General features: G+C 37.7%; 1 protein-coding gene across 4 annotated transcripts in view; it reads right to left on the bottom strand.

Moving 5' to 3' along the window:
- Positions 1 to 20,528, bottom strand: part of DOCK1 (dedicator of cytokinesis 1) — a 550,659-nt gene that overhangs the window by 63,792 nt on the left and 466,339 nt on the right. For 2 of the 4 annotated variants that reach the window (XM_044445702.1, XM_044445703.1), the window contains exons 39-44: positions 14,212 to 14,301; positions 10,750 to 10,854; positions 7,744 to 7,885; positions 7,431 to 7,509; positions 5,768 to 5,852; positions 4,441 to 4,527 (exon numbers count right to left, since the gene is read on the bottom strand). In XM_044445702.1, the coding sequence (XP_044301637.1) occupies positions 4,441 to 4,527; positions 5,768 to 5,852; positions 7,431 to 7,509; positions 7,744 to 7,885; positions 10,750 to 10,854; positions 14,212 to 14,301 (588 nt within the window). Of the gene's footprint in view, positions 1 to 2,694; positions 4,528 to 5,702; positions 5,853 to 7,430; positions 7,510 to 7,743; positions 7,886 to 10,749; positions 10,855 to 14,211; positions 14,302 to 20,528 lie in introns of those variants that run through there. The other 2 variants (XR_006416228.1, XM_044445704.1) reach the window with 2 other exon arrangements.

The following is a 20,528-nucleotide window of genomic DNA, read 5'->3' as shown; positions in this document are numbered from 1 at the left end:
ATCAAACATATCAAGGACAGTCAAACCAAGACAGAAAACTTGCTACATTGCCAGTTTTGAATCTGCCTAAGAATGATTTCTTAGCTCAGATAACATGTTAGGGATTAATGAATTTTAAATATTCCTGGGATAGGTTAGAAAATGATCATTTTTCTTTCCTTGAAGAGGTGGAATCTTTACATATTCACATACACAGAGACTATGCCAAAGTTCATCCTCCCTACTTATTTAAAACATTGTTTACCACTTGATAACAAGACATCCAGTAAAGGTAAACGGTAAAGGTTTCCCCTTGACATTACATCCAGTCATGCCTGACTCTAGGGGGTGGTGCTCATCTCTGTTTCCTAGCCGAGGGAGCCAGCGTTTGTCCACAGACAGTCTCCGTGGTCATGTGGCCGGCATGACTAAACACCGAAGTGCATGGAACGCTGTTACCTGTCCACCGAAGTGCTAACTTTTTATCTACTTGCATTTGCATGCTTTCGAACTGCAAGGCTGGCAGGAACTGGGACGGAGCAACGGGAACTCACCCTGTTGTGTAGATTCGAACTGGTGATCTTTTGATCAACCAGCCCAGCAGCACAGCGGTTTAAACCACTACGCCACCTGCAGTCCCTGCAGCCTCCCAGTACGTAGCATCTAATGATTAGTTCATTTTCTACTCCATCTTCTCAGATTCATTACAATGTCCAGTTACACTAACTATTCTCCCATGTCATTAAATCATTAAATCATCTAATCTAGCCAGGCAACCTTTTGGCCCATGGGCATGTCTGGCAATTTGAAAAACAGTGCAGGATACTACCATAAAATGGTTGCCTTCGGAGGCATGGCTAAAGGTCAAGTAACTTGCCCAAAAGATTGAGTTTCACCCTTGTGAACAATATTTTTCAGGGCCAACAAAGTTATTTTACAGAAAGCAAACTCATAGAAACAGCCATTACTGGTGCAGGGAATGTGTAACATGAGTGTGTGGTTTCATTTTTCAACTAGGTCATGAACAGGGTCACAGGGCACATCTCTCAGGGTATTTTATTATTTATTTATTTATTTATTTATTTATTTATTTTATTAAAACATTTTTTATGCTGCCCCATTCGCCGAAGCCTCGGGGCGGCTTACAACAATAAGTTAAAAAATAATTATAACATTAAATTACAAAATATAAACATTAAATTAAAAATACAAAATACCAATATAAAATTAGCCGCCCTGGCCAGATAAAATCCAATAATATTAACAATTAAAATGCCGCTTGATTAAAAAGGTCTTCGCCGGTATATTTTACCATATACACAGCTGCATCCAGCAATTTTAGTCATCTACAACCTGATTATACTGCAGGAGAAAACTAATCAAGGCCCTCAAACATTTTTGAAATTGTTACATCTCACCAATCTTGAGTAAGCTATTTTGGGGGTGGTCTGGCTTGGCTCAGAATACCTATTGAATGCCCTGTTTCTCATACCTTGTCTTTTGCTCCAATCCTTCTGTGGGAACTCAGTGTCTGCTTATTGGTTCCTACTGATCCCATGAATCCTTCCTATGAATCCTTCCTTGATGCCAGCTGCTTGTTTTTGCCTGCCCATTTCTTTCACTGGACCTTTTCTAACCCTCAAGCACTCAATGAAATACTTTCCTTATCCAGGAGGAAGCCTGATTCTGTCAGCACTTCCTGCCCTCCCTTTCATAACTTAATGGATACTTTCCAAAACAGGGCTACCTTCCCAGTCTAGAGCAAAGCATCTGAGCAAAGCTGCATAGGTTTGTGTGGTCCCTGAAGAACTGAAATATATCATGAAAATGTAAATAAAAAATTATGAGACCAACTCAGCAATATGCTTTGAATGTTTCAAGTCTAGATACTTCAGATACTTTGTGTAACATATAGATATATCTATCATTTCAGAAGTAATTTCTGTCCATTAAAGGTCTTGCTTAATCTAGGCATTAGAAATAGAGCTAGATATTAACCAACTGAAGCCATGCTATCTTCTACTTTTTAAACAGCATGTATCTAAAACAGGAGTTCAATGATAATGAGGGACCACCATCTATCTTGGCATTGGATAGAATTAAAATAGAAGCCAAATATAATCTTGCTTCAAGGTTATTAGTATCTCAAGTTCAAGGAAGTGGGTGGATATAAAGCATTGGCATAACTAGTCAATAATATAGATTAATAGCAAAATATAGGTTTCTTCTGCTTATTTTATTGGTGCAGTACAATTCTTTCTGGATAGACATAAGAACTTTCAATCAGTATTTATTTAAATCCTTATTTCTAACTTATTTTCAAATTTACAACTGCAAATAATCTGGACAGCATAATACGTGGGTAGTCTTATGCAAATATATGTTAATATTTTTCCTATCTCCCACCCACAAGAAATTAGAAACAGATAGTGTCAGGTTGGAACAGGCAAAGTTGACACATGCAACAACCCACTTATAATGACTGACAGCTCATTATTATTCCCCCTCTGCTCACCCTATCCTTTGTAAGGAATCTATAAAAATACTTTATTTCACTTTATTTTCTACTATACTTTCATTATTTTTGTTGGGAATTAAGAAATTTAGAATCACAGAATTCAGAAACATTACACTGTGCGACTACATTTCCATTTGATGAGGCATTCTAGGAACAAATGATTTTATTTTTGTAGCGATTGTACTTCCTCCAGCAGGGCAAATGTTATCCTCAGCCTTCCTGACTATTTAAGTTGGCTGTGTCCCTTTCAGCTGTATAGCCAATATAATCCTTGCTTACAAAAGGCTTATGGAAAAAGTACTATTTGGTGAATTTATATGCAGTTCAATGAGAAGTGAATAGTCTCATGCAGAAATAGCTTGTCTAAGTTTTAAGTGAAGTATTTTAATCCAATAAGATGTACTAAAGAACATTTAATAATGTAACTAGTATTGATATCATAAATATATTGGAAATGCAAAATGTATTGAACATATTTTATTCAGTGATTGAGTACTGTTTGGCATCATGTTCTGTTATATCTTGCACTATCTACAGCTCATTTCATCTGAATACAAAGGTAAAGTCCATTTGAAGAGCAATGGTCCATTTACATTGTGAAGTGTGATTTTTCAAAACAGAAGAACTGAGAATATTCTCAAAAGCATACTTTATATGAAAAAAAAAATCCACATGATATAAAAAGGGGCAATGTAACAATTTGTGTCCCAACTATATAAACAGTGTATGCATCACCAAAATATTTAAACAAATAAAACACTGAGGAGGTTAAGTGTGTTCATCTCCCTATTTTCTTGTACATAAAGTTCAACAGCGGTGCAATCTTATGTCCTGTCTTACCTAGGGACCACGGGACTCTTTGGGACACTCAGCTCCATGACAGGCAAAGTGCTCTGCCCTTATAGCTGGGCCCTTAGTTTGGAGCACTTCTGCTGCATTCACAACAACCACTTCAAAGGGGGGTGGGGGGCATTTGGGGGTGGCAGGAGGGGAGGAGGAAGGCACCACCACCTTCCCACTCTAAGGCATGCCATGTAGATGGCCGAAATAACCCTTTCCATATTTTGTGGGGTGGGAGGGGCCAGGAAGTGACTTGTGTCTCTGTGCTCCTTTCACCCTATGCAGGAGGCCCACAACCATTTGAATTAGGAGGTTTACGGGGATCCTCACTGGGCTGTGCCCTAAGGATTTTCGCTGAAAGAAAAAAAAATAATTGGAAATTAAAATGAAGTAAATGATCTAATCGTTGACTGCCACGAAGGTAGGACTCTGGTGCTAACTCTTTAATGCTACTTGTGCATCAAGTTCACAGCATTCCTAGAATACATTCCAAGATGAATATTTAGTTAAGAGGTAAATCGCACATCACATGGTAAAATATGTATGACTGATTGCAGGAATCCAACAGTTGCAAGACAGAATCTAGCCAGTCAGAGGGGAAGTCAGACTCCCAGTTCCAACCTCAGAATCACACTCTGAGGTTGGAGTGGGGAGGTGATATATTCTGGGTGGGTGATACATCCTGGTAACACCTCCATCTCTTCTCCTTATGCACCAGGGCTATTTGAAACGAGCTGACAAGTCTTTTTCAATACAGAAAGAACATGAAGGATACATTTGCCTCTATGTTCTTTCCATCTTCCATGGGATGGAAGGCTACGATTATCTAGTGGAGGGTGGAATTGCATTGTAAAAGAATATTTTATAATGAGATAAGATGTGTGATAAAAAATAAACTCTACTATCTATTACATTATAATGGGCAGGAGGCCCATACCAGAGAATCCTGTAGAAGAATAGATGAGAACATAGGCTAAAATATCAACATCACAAGTATTCAGAGAATGTAAGCATCAGCAAACTGTACACGTTCAAGCTAAAAAAAGCAGCAGAAGCTATGTGATTAAGTGACCTTGGTAAAGAATCTTCTGAACTGATCTTACCATAAAAACTGATTTGACTTCAAACCATCTTAAAATCCCAGGTAATTTATATCCTGTCACATAAATTGTTCTCTCAATCCACATATTCTGCAAATTTAAGAGAAAAAGATTTGAAGTAGAATGTTAATAGATGGACAGAGTTTTGCCTTACCCATAATTTATCTTTCCACTATTACAAAACCCAAGCAACAAATATTCAGATACCAAAACCATTTTAGGCAAATAAATAAAATAATAAAATAAAATAAAATAAAACCTAGTTGATTTAATTGTATGTGCAGGAGGAATCCATCTGCATCTAATTTAATAGAATCAACTTCACAGTTCCTTGTACTGAACCCCTTTATGCATACAGAAGGGGATGAATGTATGTGCTTGAACTGTCTTCTCATCTCTCCCTCTCAACCCACACACATACACCTAGGGTACACAACAGTCTTTCAGCTCCTGGTATCTTCTGCAAATTGTTATCTTCAAGATACTATGAAATTAAGCACAAAACTGCTCTGAAAAGAAAAGGGCTCAACTGGTACCAATACCAACTTCAGAATGTCAGAAGAGAGAAAACATTTTGTTTCCTCTGTATTCCTCCTCTGATCCTATTAAGCTCACTCCTTAACAGGTTGTTTTCAATGCAATTTGGAATTTAGAAGCCTGAAAATTAGATGCAAATATGCATTTAGTGTCTTAATTGGAGTCCCCCTCCAATTAAGTTTATTTTCTTCTCCCTGCAAAGAATGTGGCTTAAAATTGGCCCATAATAGGGACAGACTCAACAGCATCTGTCCCTTCGTGAAACCAAATACAAATGCCTTGGATAGTTTCATGGCATTTGCCACTAAAACAAATGAACAAGAAAGCTAATGTTGGCAGACATGAATATATTGGTATAATTGGATATATAACTTAAGTTTTACTGACCACAAGATCAACCACGTGAGTATATGAAAACATTATTGTTGCCTTAAAGACAGGAGTTAAATCTGAATAGAAACCTTAAGTGAATGCAAACAGCTTTCAAGTAATCCAAAAACATTTGCAAGGTTGACACATTCTGTGTTCATCACATTAAAAGACAAAGTCTTTATTAATTGTTATTTTTAGCTGTATTTTATGATATATATTTTTAAACTTGTAATCCCCCAGGGAGCCTTGGATAAAAATCCAACAAACAAAGAAACATTTAACAACTTAACGTGATTGGTATACCATACTAAATTATTCATATCCCCAAGAATTAAATTTTGCATACTCATAACAACCTGTGGAAATTTGTTTCAAGTGATGAAGACAAATCAAGTAGATATAATAGAAACGTAAAAACTACCGCAAATTCATTGTCAGGGTTTTTCTCTCCTTTTCGAACTGGCCGTGAATACTCAAATCGCTGAACCTCATTCACCCTATAGAAACTAGAAAAAAAGTGGGGGGAGGGTAATAAACAATTGCATGGATAATGTATAAAAAACAGATACCTGCACTTCAGAAGGAGATTTTAAATAACTAGCTGCTACAGAAGCTGTGGAGTGATTTAAGGTGACCTTTATGTGTTATTCAGCCATCTCTAACTAGCTAACTGAGGACGTAACCCTTTGGTCCCTGCCCTAGATGCATCAAAGCCTTCAAACTCTGTGTGAGGCATGATAACAGCAAACTCTGCTCTCAACAACCTCGCCCCATGCATTTTATCCAGATAAAGACCCATGGTGTGTGTGGATGTGCATTTGCACGCTCAGAGAAGCAGCCAGTATGGCTCTTCGTATGCCTGCTCTGAGGGGCCTGTAAAGGTCTTGAAATCTGAAGAACCATATGGCCCCACAGACAAATGATGGGATGCCACAGTGTTGTACCTAAACCCTTATTAGAAGAACCTGTTATTGGAGCATGCTAATTATTAAAGCTTGGAGTAACCTTGCAAATAATCCCGGAAAGGTTGTGGCCCCAGCATTTTTTATAAGCCCACCTGCCCACAGATATTTATCTCAATTTCTGGCACAGAAAGATGGACACACTATTTGCACACATGGCTTTATTTCATATGCCTTTATTTTTATTAACATTTTAATTATCTTCTACAAATATCAAGGTGGCATGCATAATTCTATTCTCCCATTCCTTTTTCCTCACAATGAGCCTGTGAGGTAGATTATATTAAGAGTGTGTGATTGGCCCAAAGTCACCTTGTGAGCTTGACAACTATGTAGGGTTTTAACCTGGGTTTCCCTAGTGTGACATGATAGCCACTGTATACCACCTGGTTATTTAAATAGGTCACAAATACCTTAGTGAAATTGTGATTGGCAATAGATGAAGAGGAGTCACTGTGCTCATCTCATGCACTCTAACAACCCTACAATTAGAACAGTGATGGGGAACCTCTGGCACACAAAAATTCCCCATCCAGCCTATGAGCTGCCCATCTCTTCACTGATTTGAAAGAAAAGCCTGGATTTTCTAGCATAGTGCTGAAGAAAGCCTTTCTTTACCATGGCACACAAAGCCTAGCTCTTATCTCTGACAGAAGGGATGTAAAGGCGTTTACTTTTTAAATAGGCTGCTCTTTAAAATCTTTAACATGCAAAATATTTTTAAAGACAAGGCATTTAAACTGGTCTTGAAAGGAGGTGGTGTAGAATCCTGAGGCTTGTGTTTCTGTGGATTAATCAGTTTCTGTGAATTAGCTACTGAGTAGACAAGCCTAGAACTGGGTTGGTGGCTGTCAATAACTTGTACTGAAAGAGACTAAGAAGAGGCATTCCAGCAGTTAGAATGGGAAATGCACCAACTCCCCTTTCCTGGAGAGCAATGAAGAACTACATTTAGACTCCAGATGTTGCTCCTGGGCTGAGGTTGCCCACTGTTCGTTTAATCCTTTCCATCTATTCCACTTTTCCTTTACCACAACCATTTTGTCAGGCTGTATCAGGGAATGCATCCAACAAGTAAACTATCCTGAAATCACTAAGAATAATTATATTAAATGGCAGTACCTTAATATTTGCTCTGATACTGGTTTGTGAAATTTTGCCGGTAAATCGAGTTTTGGCTTTACAGTAAAGCACTGAATATCTGATTTGTAGGGTTAAGAATGGCAATGATGCAAAGTTAATATTATGCCTGCAGGAAATTTCTGAAGTACTAATACCAATGAAGTGCAGTGACACTACAGAATCTCAGAGTAGTCCTAGTCTTATGCATGTTTAAACAGAAAAAAAGGGCTACAACTCCCAGCATGTCCCAAACAGCACAGGTGTTGTAGATCTTTTTTCCTGCCTAAGCATGCATAGAATTTTTAAAGGATACATTGGCCAGGGAAGTTTTTAATGTCTTCGCCTGGAGGAGATGTTGTCTTCATTTTTTCAGCATTGGGAAACTGGGTTAACAACCTTGCTTCAAAATCTTCACGGCGTTCATATTCTTTTCCTCGGAAAATAAAAACTTTGTTCTATAAACAAATATATAATGACAAAATTTATGTCCATCATAGCTTCAGTTAAAAAAACAAGCACAATCTGGCAAAGTAGATTTAGAAATTTCTTTGATTATTTCTAAAAATGTTAAAGCTTTAATAAACCTAGAAAACAACAGAAAATAAGATTCTATATAAATGAATACCCAAGTCTGCATATATTTACTTGGCATAGTTAATATTAATATTCAAATTTTTGAAGACTTTAGAATTTTGGGCAGCTGTTTTGACCCAATGCATATGTTACAATTGTGATCTGATGGGTGTTGAAAAGTAAATCCTTGTAGGGGACATTCCATATAGGTGACTTTTTGTGGGGACAGGTTCTTTACATGACTTCTTCCACTTCAGCAAAGCCAGTCAAATTCAAAATGCAGAGAGCATCTATGGGTTCAATCTAGACAGTTACCATAGATCCACTAAATTCAGTGGGCCCTACAGTCACAAATTTCACTAGGCCTGCTATAAGTGTTACAATATTTTGGAGGCTACCATACCAAAAAATTGCAAAATTTTGAAATCTATACGAGGTCTTTTAATCAGATAATATAAAAAGGCTGCAAAGTAATAGGGGACAGAAATATACTTTGACTAGTATAATTATATAAATATAATTATTTATATTATTTATTGTGTTTATATACCACCCAGATATCTTGCCTGGTTAAGAGCCCTGGGGAACTCAAAAGCTTGCTGATGTTTTCAATCTTTTAAATACCAGATATTGTGTTAAATATATTGCATCATAACAGCTCTATAGAATCCCCAATTCTGTAGAAGTGTAACATGAATGTTGATATGCAAACCCATTTCATATTTCCCGTTTTGTTTTCCAGCAATTTCTGCTGTTACTTTTTTTTCTTTTTAAAGAATTAGCATAACATTGTTAACCACCAGTGAAAAGGGTTCTGTCCATGCATTAGAACAGTACTCTTATTTTGCATTCCAGCCTTTCACTGCATAGATCACAGAGAAGCTGGAGCATAGTAATCTAACTCAGATCCTTTTGATCCACATATTCAGGATGGCTTTGCTACCTGTCTTCTTGATGATTCTCTACTAGGTTGTACTTCACAGCTCTAGATCACTAATTAATCCTGCCCACAGAAGCAAATGTGTATTGTATGTCAATCAGTGCATATATGACAAAATACATAAGAAATCGCACACCGGCTTTTGCAAAGCAAGCAGGGAAATGTGATAAATTTAACTGCCTTTACTTTTGTTAAAACTTTTCCATGCATTGTTCTGTCAGGAGGTTGAAACAGAAGCTTGTCAGGTTTCCCTGGTACAGTGCTGCACAAGCCCGGAGCTCCTGTTGCATTTAGTTGCAAGCAGGAGTTGAACTATCAAACACTACCCCACACAATACTCTAGTTCAGACAGTTTTGTGTTAATAATCCAGTTCCCGTGTACTTCACATACTCTTGGAGACGCCTCATACAGAACAGATGGCAACGGATGCCAAGGAAGTTGCTTCCTTAAATTCAGTTCTATGGTATTTTGTGATCAGATCAGATAAAATGGGAGACTATGCTTTGCTACTTCAGAGGATGCACTGGCCTGCACCTGAGCCTCACATATTTCCCTTCCCCTCCATAAAGTTTCCATGTGGAGAATAGACATTTCATTTCCACCTACATCAACTCCACAGTTCCATGTCAAATTTGAGAACTGTGCTTATGTATGCTTACACTATGGTTTGTCAGAACAAACCAAGTTGGGAGGGGGAGCACGTGAGCTCACGGCTCATGAACTTGAGGTTTGTTCACATACGGAGAAATTATGGGCAGTATCCAAGTAGGCCACTTGGCACTGGGGCCCACTGCTGCTTCTGTTCTTCAAGCAGAACCAACTGCTGATTTTGTTCCACAAGCAGGGGCCACCACCCATTCCATTCTGTAAACAGCGCCCATGGTTTGTGCAATGGGGATTTAACACTTCCTTTAGGATGCAAGTAGATAAATAAGTACCACTTCAGTGGGAAAGGTAACAGCATTCCATGCACCTCAGCATTTAGTCATGCCATCCACATGATTCCATAAGCATCTTCAGACAATGCTGTCTCTTCGGCTTACAAACTGAGATGAGCACCAGCCCCAGAGTTGGACATGACTAGCATGCAAGTGCAGGGGAACCTTTATCCTTTTTTTTTTTTTTTAAGGAAGCCCCAATGTAAGAGGAGATGCTCATTTCCAGATCAAGTTGATTGAGTTCCTTTGTGTGAGCTGTCAGCCCATCCTGTTCTTCCAGTTCCATTTGCAGAAGAAATGGCAGTGACACCCACTTGCACACTGGCTACTTGGATACTGCACCACAGTTTCCTACTATGTCTAAAACAGTCAAATATAGTGCTCTGAGTAGACAGCTGTGTATTTTAATTTTGTAAGATTGTTTATAGTTCAATATCAATAATCAGATCCCACTGCTGATCTTCTGGCATCAGAAATAGCATACACTGGACAACATGAAAGTCCTTATCACTAGTTGATGGATTAATTCACTTGGGGAAGGGGGAAATGTTCTTGTATGTCACAAGCAGGCCGCCCCATAACCAATATTTTTCTTTGAATCATTTGCACACTTAGTAATTTGGATCTAAAGAACACTAGTTTCATTCTATACTTTTAAAGTATTTGATAATTACATGATTCAGAGGCATAGATGCAGTGTTAGGCAAGTTTCTTTTAAATAAAACAACAGAGTGAAGAATAGATACATAGTAGTACTTGCGGGGGGGGGGAAACATGCTGCACTCAGACATGTTTTGAGAATGAAAAGATTGACATTTTCAAATATAGCATCCCTCAGTTACAGATCAAGAGCTGAAAAACATTTACCCGTAGAAATGTTGGAAATCCTTGTCCATAGTATCCAACAGCAAAGTAATCTGGTTTAGGTCTGATTACTTTCACAATGTTCTCATAGAATTGTGCTTGCTTTTTCTGTATGGGGAAAAAAACATAAATGAAAAAAAAAATCTTCCAATTCGGAGAAAGGCAGGCTGCTTACCTGTAACTGTCATTCTTTGAGTGGTCATCCATGTATTCACACAACCCACCCTCCGCCCTGCTGGCTATCGGCAGCTTCTGCCCCATATGGGCCAGGGCAGGGCATGATCACTGCTCCATACATGATGCTCGGATCCCTCATATACCTGGGACAGAGTGGTCTTCAGGCACTGAGGGAATGGACGGGAGCCGCTGCCTATGTACCGCCTATGTACCACTAGGGCGTGGGGCGGTTCTGGCTCTCGCCCACTTCATGGCGACCAGCTCTGGAAGTTTCCACTGGATGAGGCCTGCGCTGTGTGTCAAGCTCCACTGGTGTGTGATTTGCATGGAGACCATGAAGAAGAATAGTATTTTCTTGTTAAAATGTTATTTTCCATTTCTTTGTAATCCTTTGTACTCAAGTGAAAATATTGACATATTTAATGATTTCTCCCTGGTTTTGGAAATTGCTACAGAATGCATGCTAGCCAAGATTTGACATATATTCTTATTTCTCACAATTTTGGTGATTAAAACTCTATACTACTAACTGAACAGTTATCACCAAAGATTCTGGAATCAGTAATTTTATGGTTGTTGTTGTTACACTTTTATACCATCCCATAGCCATTTGGAGTCTCTGGGAATTTACAAATTTAAAAATATACATAGGAATAACAAAATAATCATATTTAGAAAGCAAAAAACAATAAATACAACAACAAATTGACAACCCATGACTAAGAGACCCAATTTTATATCACAGTTTATTATTTGCATATTACTGAATATCAAGGGAGCCACAGATAATTTAGGATAACAAAACAGCTGTCTCTGGCAAATGTTTTTGTGTGCCATGCAAGGGCAGCAAAGTTATTGAATTGTTAAACAGCTATTTAATTGAATATTATTATATTTTAATTTGCAAGGCGGAGGAAAGGACCCTGTTGGCTTTTCCACCATTTACATTTTCTAGAACAGGGGTGGCGGACTTATGGCATGCATGCCACAGCGGGCACGCAGAGTCCTCTCTGTCAGTACACGAGCCAAGTCACCCCAGCATTGGTCCAGCAGCCGAGTATTGGATAACAGCGCACATAGGGGCCATGCACATGCTCGGAAAGGAGAAGTGGCACTAGGCAAAGACATCACGAGCCATTACTCATTAGTCAGAACTCGTCCGAGCTTTCGCATGGCTGGTCAGTGTGCTGCCTAGGGTATATATATTTTGCTTGGACTGGCTGTGAGTTGTTTTTTCTAAACTAAAACCTCAGTTTTCAGGTTTTATTGTAGTGTTGGCACTTTGCGAGAAATAAGTGGGTTTTGTGTTGCAGTTTGGGCACTCAGCCTCTAAAAGGTTTGCCATCACTGTTCTAGAATGTAAAGAGGATGTGAAACCTAACAGTCATACACAGGTCTTTGCATACTTCTTATGATCAATACGTATAGTGCCTTCTTGCAGGAGCTTGTTGAAAAAATAGAATTTTGTTAACTTGACATTTTTCAAGGACACTTGCAAATGCATAACTTGACTGTGACTTCTCCCTCAATTGTTCTAAGACACTTTGGTTGTATGTACAGAAGGACTCAGTGCCATATAGGATTTTTCTGTCGCTTGCATTCCAATGGTGGGCAGGACACTTCATTTGAAGGAAATATTAAAACACCTGAGCACTGTTTGCACTTTAGCTTTTGTTCAACTGATACATCACATTAAAAGATGGTTTGCATTAAGTGTAGCTTGGAATCCAACCATGGTTTGCACTTATAAACAGCCAAACTATGGTGCAGAGCTGCTCATCAGTCTTGGATTTGCATTTAGCACTTGTGTTTCTATGGAACAGGAATGGGGAAATGGCTGTAATTATAATTTAATGACATTCAAAAGCACAGTCTGCATAAACTATGGTTTGTGAATGCACTTTAAACCATGCTTTCTAGTTCTGCTGCTGTTGAAAATCATGGTTTGCCAATTCAGAAATCACAGCCTAATTAACTTAAGTGTCCTCTTTTGGCAGTTTTCAGGGCCTTACAACAACTTATGCTTGTTAATAATATGCATAATAATATATATAAGTAGTGGATGGGAGCCTAAGTAATTTTTTGTCAAGGATGTGCAGTTCTCCATAGTATACACATACACTCTAGGTAGAATATGCTGTATGCATAGCAAGGTGCTATTTTAACAATATATTTTCCTACCGCTTGTCTGATTCAAAGAGTAATATGGATTGTAATTACTCATTCACAGGGCTGGCAGAAACTACAAAAGGACATTTGCTGCAAATTTTTTATGAGTTGTTCAGCAGCAACAATTTACATCTTTCTTTGTTGCATATGCTGCTCTTGAAACAGGCATGAGCTACCAGTGAAACTTCAGAAGTCTTTAATACAAATGTAAACTGTCTTCAGATTCCTATTAACCTCTTCAGTTGCTGAATACTTCTAAAAGTATTATAAAACATTTACTCAAACTGCAGGGCAATTTTACCTGGTTGCAGAGAACAAGATAAGACAGAAACTGAACCCAAGTTGAGTCAATAGGAGCAACAATTGTTCACTTGTCAGCAAAAGAATAGTGCCAATATGCAAACAGCATCAGAAGGAAGTTATGGACACAGCAGTTTAGAAATTGTCATTATGTCTGAAATATCATTTACACAAACACAGAAGAGTTCTTGCTTTAAATGGATGCAGCTAGTTTCCATTCAATCATCTGTATACAGGAGTCCATAAGGGAGCTGTTTTCTGAGATAAGTGAAAATGCAAGAGTAATGCATGCAGATTAGGGAAGACCATGGCTTTGGTCCACTTTAGGAAAACATTGCAGTCACAGTATTGTTTCATTGTGTTCTAGCACATGTAGATACCATGTATCTCACTCCTATAAAAGAGGATGGAAGAATAGAAAAAAAAGCAATTTTGGGCAGTTCTTCGGGGAAATTAACAAGATAAAGGCAGAAAATAAATATTAGTTTGGAAATAATGCACTATATAGTACTTACTGTATAAGTTTCCAGCAGCAACATCAATATTACTTGGAAAATGGTTATACTTCGAAATCAATTCATTTTAACAGTTTTAGGCTGTAGTTTACTTGAGGTTAAAAATATAGCAATTATTACTTTTGAAAGAAACACATTCCTCTATTAATTCATTGTGAAATCTATCCAGTTAATCAGTAGCCAACCAATTTTCCAATAGCTGCATACAGTGTGCTACTTACTGGAATTTTAAAGCTTAAAAGTTCTATTTTCCTCAATCAATGTGTGCTTATATTAATTTACACTGAACTAAAAAGAGACCTACCAGTAGTTCACTGAGTTGTTCATAATCAAACATTTCATTTTCATATTGTTCTGCAAGTTCTTTGCCCAAGGCAATGGCTTCTTCCCACATCTGTTAAAAATATAACTGAACTTCAGTCAAACTCTTACATTTTAGTATGATAATTTTTAAAAAAATATCTTAAAATTGCAATGTATTATCCCATTAAATGATGCAATTTGTTGGGAAATACATTGTTTATATAGATTGCAACAAAACTAATATTTTATGGTACTTTTGTCTGTATATTTACTCTTTATTTGCTGCCCTTTTAGGGAAAAAAATTCTTGAAGCTTCCTAGGATACAGTCCTATGCATGTTTAGACATGGGAGTTGTAGGATATTTTTCTGTCTAAACATGTATAGGATTGCACCTTTAAATGCCTACCCTTTGGATTTGACAAGCTCATGTATAGTCAACTTAGTTATAAAAATGTAAAACTACTCTGCTGATCTCTTATAAGTAAAATATTTAAAAGATGACAATTATGATGATTACATTTTTAATACATAACCTCTATACTATAATTCCTGGATAGCTATATTTCATCCCTTTTCTCTTAAAGGATTATTGGAGATAGATAGGTCTAGAAAAATACAAAATTAGATTTGGTGTGTCTGTGATCACATCATTTCATCATTGGACAAATTGCAAAAAAAGGCCTTACCCTTTATGTGTATAATAGACCCTACTGAGAGTAACTTGTCTCCCTAACATGGACATAATCCAATATGTAGAATAGTAAGCTCTGTATATAGGACTGCAGCCATGGGTGACTCTTCAGTTACATATATCATGAAAAATGTATTTTATCATGAATATAATAATATACATGGAACAACATTATGTTGTTTCCAAAGTATCCAAAGCTATCTGTGATCCACTCAGCTTTTACCTTGTACCTGCTGCTTCCACAGGCTATAAATATTATAATGTCCCTACATAAATCAATGGTGCATTCACATCTTGAATATCAGATGTGTTTTTGGTCACCTTGAATTTAAAAAAAGGCTGAAAATGGCATGAAGAAGAGTAAAGAAAATCTCTTTCATATGAATAGTGCTTAACAGTCCTGTGCATGTTTATTCAGAGATAAGTCCCAAAGTATTTAATGTGATCTATTCCTTGTAAATGTGCTCAGGATTGCAGCCTAGATGTGATAAACTACTCTAATGAAAAAAAAAGGCTAAAAAGGATGAGTATGGAGCCCAATCTAGTCACCTAAGGTTCTAATTTGGCCCTGTAATTTTCCACAGACAGCCTTCCTCTTTCCCCTGGCTCCTTAACCGCTCCTTAATTGCTGATGGTTTGGTTGTTTCCCAGTATTTTTCACTGTGGAAAATGTTTTGTAAGGCTAACGTACTGGGAATAAGGCAATGGTGGGAACCACAAGTTTAAAGGCCAAATCTAGCCATTCTGGGGTTCCCAAAATGGTCCCACTTTCTTTCCTCCAGCCACTGATCATCTGGCAGTTTCCCATCTTTTGTGCAAATTTGTGTTCATTCTAAAATGTTGCGATGCCTCTCTTAAGACTTATTTACTGGAAGAAAGAACATTTTTAGACCCAGCACTCTTGCTTTTGGCCATAGCACCAATGCCTTTGCTTCCACCAAACACTCCAGTGTGTCCCCAAAAGCTTCTCTGAAATCAGATTCTGTCCTTGGGCTGAAAGAGATTCCTCGCTCCTGCAGGAAATGCTTTAAGCTAAAATATGCAGTTTTTAGTAATGTTCTGGACCTGCTTCTTTTGACTTTGGCACTGCTGCCCACTGGACTTTGGCACTGCTGCCCATTCCCACAAGCTGAATTGAAGCTGAATTCAGTTCTCAGATTTGGCACCATGTATTTGGGGTCAAACAGAGGTTGGAAGTAAGTATAATTTGAGAGGTGTGGTAGGCAAGCCTGCAGAGCTGCATTTAATTTCTAAATTTCCAACTGGATTGGAAAATAAGTGTAGTCTTTTAAAATAGCAGATTTATGAGCCAATCTGATATGGTTTGGAGCAGCACATCCATTTCTAGTGGTAAAGCACATGTTTAAAGTTGTATACAGAAGATCCCAGTATCTCCAGTGAAAGAGATCTCAGGGAAGAAGGCTGAGGGGGAAAGACTGGAAAATTATTGCCAGTGAGGAAAAACAGTAATGGGTTAGATGGAACAAGTATCTCGAGATAAAGATCTGGTTTTCACATTATGAGCAACAAGCCATGGTTGATTGTGATTTCCTAGCAGGAGGGTCTGTTCAGCTGTAGTGGGTTGGTGTGTTATCCAGATTTGGGCAACTATACTACGAGTATAGGGGTAAGCAAACTGCTCAGCAAAAGTGTCGAAAAAAAAAAAAAAACCCTTGCTGCACCTGTGTGCTCATCCAAGCAACAACAGTAATAGCCCCCTTAATTATGTAGATCTACTTTGGCCAGGGATAGGACATTCCAGAATATGCTATTGGTCTGAAACAATATAACTGTTCAGTTATACTTTCTGTGTTAACATCATAAAAAAGTATTTGCATTTCAAGTAGCCACTGTAGCTGAGCAAGCAAATTCTGAATGCTGCTTGTGATGTTAATGGAAAATTCTACGCTATGAAACATCCAGACGGGAGAGCTCAGTACTGTACAGGAGAAGTCATATGGAATGAATAGTCAACATCGTTTCTAGCTAAGGAGAAGCCACTCCTGCATGGGAGTAAGACCTTCCTGCTGCCCATCTGTCCCTTAGTCAACATTCTGCTTTGCTGGCTGCAGAAAAGATGGCATGCAGCATTCATTCTGAGCATTCAAAAGGAACACCCCAAAGCCCAATTAATTTTTAGAGATGAAGACACACACACTGTTACTTTTGTATATGCAATGTACATGTGAAGTCAATCTAAAGTACAGCAGGAATATTTGGAATTTTTGTCCACTAATTATATAAGTTTTATGATCAACTATATCTGAATTTTCTAACCAAAACCCAAGCCATATATAAGCAAAACAGATTACTAGTTCCCCCATTTAACACTGCTTAAGCCTCATCTTGAATACTATGACAAGTTCTCAGCATCACAAGAAAGGTTTAAAAGTGGAAAAGCTTCACAGAAGATGAACGAGGGACTGGAAACAAAGTCCAGTGATAAGAGATGGGAAGAATTAGGCCTGTTTATCCTTAAGAAGACTGAAGGGAGATATGATAGCACTCTGTGAAAAGTTGTCACAGAGAAGAAATCCAGGATCTCTTCTTACAGAATAATGGGCTCAAGTTACAGGATGTCAGATGCTAGATGAACATCAGGGAAAACTTCCTGACTTTTACGGCAATACAATAATGGAACCAATGGCCTAGGAAGGTTGAGGGCTGTCACTCACTGGAAGCATTCAAGATGCAACCAGACAGAGCTCTGTTAGAGATATTTATTTAAAGTTTTTCTATGCAGTCCCATTACGAAAAGTCTCCAGATGGCTTACAAAGAACATAATCTGGAACAAAATTTTTAAATTTGGAGGCCGGCGTTGAGCAAGGGGTTGGACCTGATGGCCTTACTGATGCCATCTTATTTCTGCTCAAGATTTTCATAACATAAGTATACACACCAGATCATCAGTATAGCAAAAAGTCACTATATAATAGTTTCTATATTATAGTAAGGATAGGTGAAGTCCAGACACAAACCACTTCCTTAAATCAAAGAAGCAACTGAATATAAAATAAAATTGTTGCAAGGGAACATTACTGTCTCATTTGGAATACTCAAGCAGGGTGAATAGCATCAGTATTAGTTTGCCAGCAAAATGTTTCCTTTTGCCATACAGAATGCAATTAGGCATCTTTTAGAGATATCACTTTCTGCCATAGTAGAAAAGACCGCTTATTTTGCTTTCCTGTTAAAAGAACATAACAGCAAGATGCAAATATTCATTTCTTGACTTCATCTGCATTAATGTTTTCTCTAGAAAACAATTTCATGTAATGAAATAATTTTCAGTGGGTGCCACTGAAATAATAGTAAAATAATTTTCTGTAAATGCCACTCTTTATAGTTATGGCTTGTTTTTGAAATCCATGCACTAGGACCAGGAAAGAGAAATGCCCTTCTTCCTATATGGTAACAAGAATTTCAGAAAGTTTTCGCTGTGGGGCATTATATAAATGAAATGAATAAATAAATGCACTCAATTGAATGGTCCCCAGGAGTGTAAGATGGCACATGTGCCCCAGAAACTGTCTGAATGGGACCATCTCAGTAAAACCATTTTTCCCCCAGAAGAAGAAAACATACAATGAAACATACAATGAATAATCCCCTGCAAACAATTTACCATAAGCTTTAAATAGCAGAATTTGCCTCTAAAGTCCTGTGAAGACTCCAGGAAACTTCACCATACCACATTTATTAGAGAATGGGCAGTGTGATTGTCACAAGTTCCTCTGATAACTGAAATCTATACATATTCTTGAAAGTCAATAATGCCTAATTGGCTGCTTCTCAGATTTCCTGCTTTGGAACTTTTCCCAGCTTTGCTTAGGACATGGCAAATAATCTAGAGGAAGAATCTGTAGTGAGAAAATGGAGCCAGTTGTTTGATGCATGCTGTTAATACTCACAGACAAAAAATCACCTGAAAAATGTACAAGCAAATGAAACTGAGGATACTGCAATGGAAAAACCTGTAAAAACTTGTAAAAATGGTCTTTCTTTTGCTGAAAGGATGTGGGTACATAAGATTTTACGTTAGCAAATCCTTTTTGTAAGAAAGGGTTAGATTCCGAAAGAGAAGTTCTGTTTTTATATGGAGATCACATTAAAACAGTAATACTCTTAAAGATGAAATATGGAAGTCTTGTTTTGTATGCATTAAAAGGAGTTCTTAGGAGGGTAAATGAAGTGTATATTTCAGTAATATTGAAATGCTACTCAATTTAATGCTAAGTTAAAAAGTTATGTTACAAAATAGAAATATTGATCCAAATGCAAAGTCCTAAGAGATGCTGAAAGAGGAATATAACACCACAATCTCCTCTCAGAGCTGGATCATGCCTCAGCCATGGTGCAGCCTTAACATGCAGGAGGGCTTAGAATGTGTTATGGGCTCCTGGGCACCACAGACATACAGTTTTATGTGAGTTGAAAAGCACATTTGTACAGCTCTTTTCCTCAACATTTTTCCACTGGAGAAATTGTGCAATGTTTCTTTTTACATGCGACATTCTACAAATGGTGAAGGGGCACATGTGAGCAGCCTCAAATCTATTCATGGTGCCCCATATTTACATGTTTACAAAAGCTGAGCAGGGCAGTCAAGGACAGACTCTTAGAAGGGTATTCATTCATGGGGTCACTCTAAGTCTCAGGGAACTTAATGTGATATAACAAGAGCCAACAGCAACAATACAAAAGATGATAAGGTTTTGATGAATGTGAAACTGAATTTTGTTGCATCTAAAAATCAAACTAGATGTGACATAACATGTGCCTTTGTATTCAGTGTGCATGCTTTTTAAACATTACAATAGCATGGGGTGGGGTGTATTGTAGCATACAATAACTATCAGGATTGTAGTAGGAGTGTTAAACCTTTCCCCACAGTGCATTTGAGGTAAGGGAACCCTACTCTGCAGCTGCTGTTTGTCCTCAGAGGAAATCCCTGCAATGCCTGACTAACAGGAAAAAAAGAACTGTCCATCTCTTTGTTTGCTTCTGGGTACAGCTTGTGCTTATGCTCAGCAGTTAATATTTTCTGTCTTAGCTGAAGATAATTTGGTTCAGTTTCTTCATAGTTCCGTTTGACTACATTAGCCCAAATCTCTCATTTCCCCACCTCTATTGTTTCAATTTTTTGTTAATTCATCTTCACCAATTTTCCAGAAAACCAGAAACCCAACTTGAAACATAGTCTGTTTAGGTTATGTGCATATGAAGTGAAATACACATATTTTCATCTATGATTTTGTTCCAGCATTGTTTATCTAGTTGCTGGAAGTAATAATGCTAATATGGATAGACAAATTATCCTGCTACAGTATTTCTTGTAATTACCAGTAAAGTACAAGATGTACTTCAGCTGATGATTAGAGAGCCTGTGAAGATTTCTAATCAACAGGGGTGAAATACAGAATGAGCATCTTCTCTAAAAGTCAGTTTTCAAAGATACAGATTTGCTTTTCATATAATACCATCTCAGGATGGAAGAGTCTAAGTTCTGCCTATGCAACAAAAACGTATATGCTGCACATGTCCAGATGAATTTTTTATATTAGCATCTCCAGTGACAGTCTCAGTAACTAGAAACTCTATTATAGTTCTCTCTATCTGTTTACC

Source organism: Varanus komodoensis, unplaced genomic scaffold (assembly GCF_004798865.1).
Source record: "Varanus komodoensis strain SLA01 unplaced genomic scaffold, ASM479886v1 scaffold49, whole genome shotgun sequence".
NCBI classification, from domain to species: Eukaryota; Metazoa; Chordata; class Lepidosauria; order Squamata; family Varanidae; genus Varanus; species Varanus komodoensis.
Note: the sequence above shows the minus strand (reverse complement) of the source record. Positions and strands in the feature narration are given on the sequence as shown.